This window comes from Salvia splendens, chromosome 17, assembly GCF_004379255.2.
Source record: "Salvia splendens isolate huo1 chromosome 17, SspV2, whole genome shotgun sequence".
NCBI lineage: Eukaryota > Viridiplantae > Streptophyta > Magnoliopsida > Lamiales > Lamiaceae > Salvia > Salvia splendens.
Genome location: NC_056048.1, coordinates 2880502 through 2889742, shown reverse-complemented (window position 1 = coordinate 2889742; position 9241 = coordinate 2880502). Strand labels below are relative to the sequence as shown.

General features: G+C 38.7%; 1 protein-coding gene across 1 annotated transcript; it reads right to left on the bottom strand.

Annotated features, from left to right (window-relative positions):
• Positions 1–801: 801 nt before the first annotated feature.
• On the bottom strand, positions 802–2217 carry LOC121773539 (transcription factor MYB102-like). The gene is made up of 3 exons (XM_042170416.1): positions 2036–2217; positions 1816–1945; positions 802–1718 (listed from the first exon to the last, which is right to left on the bottom strand). Exons 1-3 carry the CDS (start codon positions 2166–2168, stop codon positions 980–982), a joined length of 1002 nt encoding a protein of 333 aa, XP_042026350.1. The 5' UTR covers positions 2169–2217; the 3' UTR covers positions 802–979.
• Positions 2218–9241: the final 7024 nt, after the last annotated feature.

Sequence of the window (9241 nt, the reverse complement as noted above, 5' to 3'; positions counted from 1 at the left end):
TAAATTGTTGAGTGATAACAGGTGGCGCCACCACGTGGCAGCTTCTCTGCTCACTGTCGGCGGCTGAGCTACCGCCGCCGCAACTCCGCTGTCGGGGTGGATGAAACCAGCTTCTCACTTCTAAATCCATCTTCTTCCTTTTATCCCATTTTTCTTATCAATTTTTGGATTAATTTAATGGATTTGGTTTTCCCATCTAAGCAAGTTAACCAGACAATAAGCTCGAATTAATAATACACAAGATATGAAGTTACTAAAAGTAATTCGATATATGTATTATAAAAGTAACAATAATCAATGACGGTGGTTTCCCTTTTGGTATCCATGCAAATATATAATAATTTAAAACATCATTAATAAATAGATTATCCTCCTATCATGCTACCAAATACAATAGTAAATTTACAAAAGTCTATGTGATTTTGACTCTTTCGATATATATCAATTTCTTTTAATTTTCATTTTATCTCGCCGTACAAATAATAATAATAACAAGAAGGTGGGACAATAATTAATTAAATCACGGAATTTGTTTAATTACGGACGTCTATGAGGTTTGAAAACGAAATATTTTCAAAATAAGGTGTTAATTTTTTTGAATTGTCACATCCGTGTATAAAACGATGTCTTTAGTAACACCAAATCGACACAGTTTAGTAAAATATTTTTAATTATAACAAAGCAATAATGTTTTGATAGTAACTCATAGACGTCGTAACATATGTGACAATTGAGAAAAAATTGAAACCTCATAATTCAGTACTTTCAAATTTTATGAGATCGTAATTTGAATATTTCAAATTTTATGAGATCGTAATTTGAATATTTATTAACCTTAGTAGTTTTGTAAGAAAGATGGTGTTACATAGTCAGAAGATGTTGAACACTAGAGAAAAGTTAATTGAACAAGCTATAGTTGGAAGTGATATTGATTTTCACGAGAAACATACAACTTGAGAAAGACCAAACTAAAAAAAAATCAGATGAAATCCAAGATATCCGCCGCCGCAATGTCGAACTTCAACATATCGCTGCAGTAACTCTCCCTCTCATCTTCCGTCATGTTGTAAGAATGCAACGCCGTTGGGCTCGACGACGGCGTCGAGATGTTCGACAAAACGGATTGGAAACTGAAGCCGTTGCTGCTGCTGTTTGACTGAAAGGCCGATATCTCTGACGACTGACCCGGACCCGGATCTACCACCGACTGATCCGACCCGTAGTAACCGTAGTTTCCGATCTGATCATACTCTGGCCACTCCCCCGATACGGCGCCCAGATTCTGGCCGCCGTACTGCATCAAGTGATCTTGATTCTGATTCTGATTCTGATTCTGATTTTGACTGGAAGTGGCGGGAAGGTGAGTCGGAGAATTTTGATTGTAGCAATTCGTAGTGAGTTGGCTCTGCGGCACGAGAAGCGGCTGTTGGCTTCGACGGTCGGAGGAGAGCAAGGAGGAAGCCAACCTTATCAGCTCGGGGCTGATCAAAGGTTGACTTCCCAGTAGTCTGGAGAAGTTGATGTTGTATTGTTGTTGTTGTTGTTGGCCGTAAAGAGAGGGGTTTAGGAGGGTCGAGAGGTCGAGGAGGTCGAGGCGGGGGCTGTGGGTGACTGGGTCGATCCCCATCCGCAGTAGCCGCTTTCTGATGTGCGTGTTCCAGTAATTCTTGATCTCATTGTCTGTCCTCCCAGGAAGCCTGGCAGCAATCGCCGACCATCTGTTTCCATTTCACACAAAAGAGTCAGACCAAAACGGCAAAACATTTCCTCTTTTAGCTAGATTAGCTAGACTTTGACTATTTATCACTAACGTACTTGTTTCCGAGGATGCTGTGGAGTTGGATGATGGTTTCCTCTTCCTCGAACGAGAATCGTCCTCTCTTGATATCCGGCCGGAGGTAGTTGGTCCAGCGCAGTCGACAACTCTTCCCGCATCTCTGCAAACCTAACAAAAACAAATAAGACTTGAGTTCAGTAACATGTATCACCTATATCTAAAGTGGACAATATCATACTAATATAATATAGTACTAACCAGCGTTTTTTGGAAGAGTTCTCCAATTGCCATAGCCGTTTTTGTGTATGTAATCCAAGAGTTTTTGATCTTCTTCTTGGGTCCAAGGGCCCTTTTTGAGTCCATTTTTGTCACAACAAGGAGCTCTTCCCATTGTGATTTTTTAAATGAAAAATGATTCAAACTTTTGTCACAAAAATGAGGGTTTGGAGGGATGGTATATATATAGAGGGGAGAGATTAGAAGGTTACAAAGTGAAGTCAAAAGGATTCGGTGCCGTCCCTATTACTCACATAGTCGACGTGTCGACCGTCAAATTTATGGTGAAAACATTTGCGTACTTTTCATGTATACATCTCAATTTGCCTAATTATTGCATACTTTTGTTATCTCTTTTGTGTACACTTGTCCCATTCTCATTTCTATTTGTGTGGTAAATACACGTTTTATTACCATCCGTTCACATTAGAGATTTTTTTTATCTTCAAGGATTAATAGTTGTTCCATATCTACTATCGTGTGTGACGAACTGAACCCCTGACCTATTATAATTCTATTTATATAGTAATATAGAGACTAATAAAGTATGAAAAGATTAATAATGTTAGTTTTTGTTAAAAGAAGAAATGGATCACTTAACATGACACGTTTCAATAAGAAATACTCCATCCTCTCAAGTTACTTGAGTCGTATTCCTTTTCAGATTGCCCCAAGTTACTTAGTCATTTCTCTTTTTGGCTAAAAACAAAACATCTAATCTCATCTACTTTACCTTTTCTCTTACTTTATTCTCTCTTCTTTCTCTTACTTTATTCTCTCATCTACTTTATTTAACTCACTAAACACAAATTTTTTAAATCTCGTGCCGAAAAGAAACGCTTCAAGTAACGTGAGACGGAGGGAGTACGAATTACTTTGAGATGGAAGGTGTACTATTGTAATTAATTAATTAATATAAAATAATTAGTGGAAATTATTGGAATGGTTTGAATTTTCTCATTCTATCGTGTTAGGGTTATTTCAGTATAAAGAATAAGGAAAAACTAAAATCCCTATATTTGGAGCATTAGCAATGGGGCGCCCTTAGGGCGCGCCCTATGCACCGCAACGTTATCATTTTTATCCTCCTACCCTCTCACCTGCAGTGTGGCGCCCTAAGGCGCGCCCTATGCATTTTCTTTAATTTGAATATTTAAATAACTACAAAAATTAGGAAAAAACTTCATTTCATTTATAAAAATTAATACATTACAATACAAATTAAAAAAAATACGCAAACCCAGCGACGGCGGTTACGGGCTCACACTTCTTCAATCATGTCGTTCATGAGTTGGGCATGGTCTTGTTGGTTGGGCATTGAGGCCTGTCTAGATAGAACCTCATTGAAGTCTGTCGGAAATCCTCTAGCGGGGGGCTCGGTCGCCGTGCTGGAAGAGCTAGATGCACCTTCATCATCGTTCCAGTCGGTGATGGTCCCACCTTCATGCTCGACTATCATGTTGTGCATGATTATGCATGCATACATGACATCGGCGATGACTTCCTTGAACCAGAGACGAGCCGGCCCTTTCACAATTGTCCACCGTGCTTGGAGCACACCAAATGCCCGCTCGACATCCTTCCGCTCCGCCTCATGCTTTTGCGCAAATAAAACCATATTCTCACCAATTGGGCAGCTGATCGTCTTCACAAAAACAAGCCACCGTGGGTATATGCCATCGGCCAAGTAGTACCCCATGTGGTATTGGCGCCTGTTGGCAGTGAACTCGATGGTCGGGCCGTTGCCATTGCATTGCTCGGTGAAGAGGGTGGATGAGTTGAGGACGTTAATGTCGTTGTTCGACCCTGCCACGCCGAAGTAAGCATGTCAGATCCAGAGACGATGGTCAGCGACGGCTTCGAGGATCATCGTCGGGTAGCTACCCTTGTATCCACTAGTGAATTGGCCTCTCCACGCCGTCGGACAATTCTTCCATTCCTAGTGCATACAGTCGATGCTCCCTAGCATCCCAGGAACGCCGTACGCCATCTCGTGCATCTTCATCAGGCCCTGGATATCAACGGCAGTCGGCCTGCGCAAATATGTGTCGCCGTAGGCCTCCACAACTCCCCTACAAAATCTCTTTAGGCACTCCCGGCCTGTTGTCTCCCCGACGTGGAGGTACTCGTCGAAAATTTCTGTCGTGGTGCCGTAGGCCAACTGACGGAGTGTAGCCGTGCACTTTTGCAACGGTGTAAGGCCGGGTCTGCCGACGCCATCTTCCCGATACGTCATGTATTCATCACGTGATGACAAAGTCCAGACAATGCTGAGAAAAAGGTAACATGACATTCTAAACCGGCGGCGGAAAACGGTCGGTCCCCACCGTGGTTGCTCGGCAAAATAGTCTGCAATCAGGCGTTGGTGAGCTGCCACTTGGTCGCATCGAACAACCGTCCGACGTCGAATAGGCCTGTGGATCTGTTACGCCGCCGTCGCCGCCTCCTCGCGCTGCATTTCGACTAAGCATTCCACCATGGCCTCTTCAACAGCTGCATCTAAGGCTTCCGAGGTCGGACTACCTGACTCCGAGGAACTAGAACTAGTGTCGTCGTGGTTCATTTTGGTATGTGAGAGAGGTAGAAATGTGAGAGATGAGAGAAATGAGAGAGGCGAGATGTTCGTATGAACAAGTGAATGAGAAACGAGGTTTAAATAGACAAAATTCGGAAAAAAAAATTCAAAAACGCGTGCCATCGTCTGCGCCCATCGTCCGCCGAGTCCACAATGGTGTCCGATGGCGCTGACGATGGCCTATCGTCCGCGACCATCATCCGTCGAGCCCACAATGGTGTCCGATGCCGCGGACGATAGGCCATCGTCCGCGCTTCTTCCGCGTCCGAAGCTTAGGGCGTGGGCATAGAGCGTGCCCTATGGCGAGCACCCATAATGGAAGCATCGTCCGCGCCCGAGGACGCCTATGCGTGCCATCGGGCTCCCCATTGTGAGTGCCCTTAGAATTTTAGTTATGCGTACCATCGGGCTCCCCATTGTGGGTGGCCTTAGAATTTTAGACCACAAAGTTAAGTCTAGCATGCATATATACATAATACAACAAAAATCATTTTTCGGCTCCTAGCTTTTTGTATTCACATTAGCTGTCTTCAACTCAAATTTAAATTTTAATATTTATATTAATATTAATATTAATATTAATATTGAGCTGTAAAGCCCATCAAACTGCATGGCTTCAAATTCAAGCCGGCTTCGTCAAGCCATGTAGCTTCCGTAGCATTGAAAAGACCATTAATGTCTTGAAAGTTTGTAGTATTATTATTTTAGTTATTATTATTATTATTTAAATTTGGAGTAGAAATACCAGGTGGCCCTCTCTTTTTAGTTGGAAATGTTATCTTGAATAATAAATACCTAGACGACTTCAAGGTTGCATTTATTTTCATGGATACAATAATTGAGTTTGGCTTTTGCCGTGATTTGGGAGCATTTATAGTATGCATACGGTGTGTTGGAGCATGAATTGGCATCATCATATTAACAAAAGGAAACTCTCGTGATTCTAATTTACTAATTAACCTTTTTCAATAGCTAGCATATTAATTAAGATTGGACGACAATTTGCATTTCATATATATTTCCTTTATTAAACATTTTATTCATGTCCGTTGATGATATTTACATGTTTTCAAAGCTATGATCTACTAGGTATTGAATATTGTACTTACTAATTAAAGTCATGGCACAAGTTAATTATAGATTTGTGGTATTAAAAACATTTTTTGTCAATATTCAAATTTACATCTTTTCTTCTCTTTATAAAATTTTGAATCCTACAACAAACTTTTTAAGAAAATATTTCAGTTATAAACTACTACTCCTGAAAGAGTAATTTTATTCTCCAATTAAAAACATTTCATGAAAAAAGTGGTTAAGATTATTATAAATGAAATTAATTGAATCATAAATTTAATTTTGGTATAACTAAATCAAGAAATCATTTATGTAAAGATTAATTCATATGCAATATATGATTAATTTATAAGGGGTGCATTACCCTTCTTATCACCCCCTAGTATAAAACATAGGTCTAATTTAATCCCTTGGATCAACAAATCTGAGCTGAAATTAAAAGTCACGCGGTACATTAAGTTGGTAGTTTCGTACATTAAAGGGCAATTTCGATATCAACTCATTAAGCGGTTCATTTTTTAAATATGCATTGACGAGATTTTTGGGATTTAATTTCAGCGACGATTTATTTCCTCTCCCACTCTCTCTCACCATTAGTTCCACCTTCTCTCCTCCCATTAACCGGTATTCATCAAGAACCCTAACCGCCGTCTCTCCGCCTCTTCTCTCGATGCGTTTCTCACGGCGTAGATGACGGCGAATCAGTCACCATCACGACGCGTTTCACACTCTGTAGACGGCGGTGAATCGATTCAGACGACGGGGAATTCAAGCTTTTGTAATTTTCTGTTGCTCTGCAATTCTTGTTCTGATTTGTACATTTTTCACACATATCTGTACATTAGTGTTTGATCTACTGCTACATTATACAACATTATACATGCCAACTTGTACATGAATTAAGAACATCCATTTTAGTTACAGCATTTAGATAGATTAGTACATGAATAGTTATTTATTTTAGGCATCATCTTATGCTACATCATGTAGGTAGTTCTCTGCATCATATTTTAATACATTATTCATTCAAATATATACATTATTGTATACCAAAACCTGTACATTAATTGCTGATGTCATTGTACATTATTTCTTTTCAAATATGTACATTTACGCATCATATAGCTAGATTTGTACATCATGTTGCATTACATTATTTAGTCATAGATGTATTTTAATTGACACTGCATTCTATGTGTTTCTGAATAGGTTCAACGAGTACAAGAATCGATTACGAGGGTGACTTTGACGATGGCATGCCCATTGCATTAGCGCAATAACTGGATTTAAAGATGTTCGAAGATGTGCTACATTATTATTGTGTTGTAGTATGCTATGTACGAAAATTGTATTTTAATGTATATGTCACCGCATGAGTAATGTAGATTATAATTCGTTTCATGAGGGGCAGAAGTTATGTCTAATCTCCAAGGGTTAGTAGTCCATGGGGCTAGGGTGTATTACCAACCCAGTAGCACAACGTTCACTAAAGACAAGGATTTAGAGCCGTTCTCGTAGGGTTCAATTATGTTACATTATTCAGGTTAATTTTTACATTATTTGCTTATGATGTATTGTACATTAAAACCATAAATATGTACATTAAACAACCATATTTGTACATTAAATTCGGTATGAATATGTACATTAAACAACCATAACTGTACATTAAACAACCATAATCGTACATTAAATTCGGTATGAATCCTAAGACGACAATTCAAAAACGAATTTTGATGTATGAGTTGGTAATATGTCATTTCCTCATGGATTGCTAAACCCTGGAGAATGATTCTAACTTCCTTCCATTGGTCAAGGTTTTGTTAGTGAGTTGGTACTACACCCTAGCCTCATAGATTGCTAAACCTTTTGGGAAATGGATTTAAAACAATGCTACATTATACATGACTTCAAAACATCCTTAACGTATACATCATGTAGTTGTATTTGTACATCATGTTCGATTACATTATTCAATTCATATTTGTACATTAATGTGTACGGTTCATACATTACAATACGGTTTCGTGTATTAAAACCAAAATCTCTACATTCATATCCGTAATTCCAAGTAGCAACATTGTCCACCTTCTTAAGTCCGTGCTTTTGTGTATCAAAACCAACAGCGCGGGCATACACGTCGGAAAAACCAACAGCGAAATCAAGTGATTTGAACCTCCTGACCAACAACAGACTTCAACTCTTTGAGTACATTCAGGTACAACCAAAACTGTAAACAAAAACAAATATATCAGGTTAAATTCACTACATAGTACAAGCATAAGTATACATGACTGCATAACATCCTAACATTGTTACACAATGAAACAATATCTCTAAATCATGTTCTATTACATTATTAAGTCATTTTCGTACATTAACATGTGGGATTCATACATTAACAGATTGTATCCGTACATCAATATCTCCATGAACCAAAAACAGAAAAATAAAAAGATAAATTACATAATAGCTATGCCCTAGCTAAAGTGATTGCTAAAGCCTAGGGGCATGGATTTATCTCCATGCCCTTGGTGAAGTTTTCATTGATCAGCGAGTACTACAACCTAGCCTCATGGTTTGCTAAATCCAAAGGAGATGGATTCAATAAAATTTATGGAAACATAAGTGCTACATGACATTAAACCCGTGCTTTCGTACATCACTAAGAAGGGCATGTACATTCAGTTACAATATATGTACATCATGCTCTATTACATTATTCAGTCATTTCCCTACAGTAACGTGTGAGATTCATACATTAACAAACTGTATCCGTACATCAAATTCTATACGAAACCAAAAAACAAAAGTAAAAACGTAAATTACAGAAAAGTGTTGATACTATGCCCTAGCCTAATGGATTGCTAAACCCTAGGGGAATGGATTTATCTCCCTGCCCTTGATGAAGTTTTCGTTAATCAGTGGGTACTACAACCTAGCCCCATAGATTGCTAAACCCTAAGGGAAAGGATTATACATGAGGCAAACATAAAAATACATTGAAAACTACGTGCTGCAACTTCAGGCAATACCAAACAAAAAAGACATGAACACGACAAATAAGAGATTTACTCAAAGCCAAACAAATTATGGTCGTCTCCCAACGTTCGGTTGATGAAATCCAGAAAAAATGCAAGCAATTCGAGGAACCTAATTACTATTCAAAAATCATGCTTCAAAAAATAAATTACATTCTTCCATTGTTGATAACCCCATATGATACTACTGAAACTCACGAAGGCGATGAAGAATTACGGCTGTTCGAATTTTACGAAGCAATAACACAACAATTCTCTTCTTCAAAATCGGCGCTGCAAAGAGTTTTCACGGTGTGGGTTTGATAATTAAGGAATACAAATCTCAAAGATAAATAAAAGAACGTGAATCATGGGATGTGCATAACTGACATTTTTTGGCTCTATCATCCATACCCTTTTCATTTTTTTTATTCATTTATTTAATTTCAAGTGGCTTCCATATCAACCATTAGATCACACCTAATCATGGAATATAATTAGTTTACATTTTTAACGGTT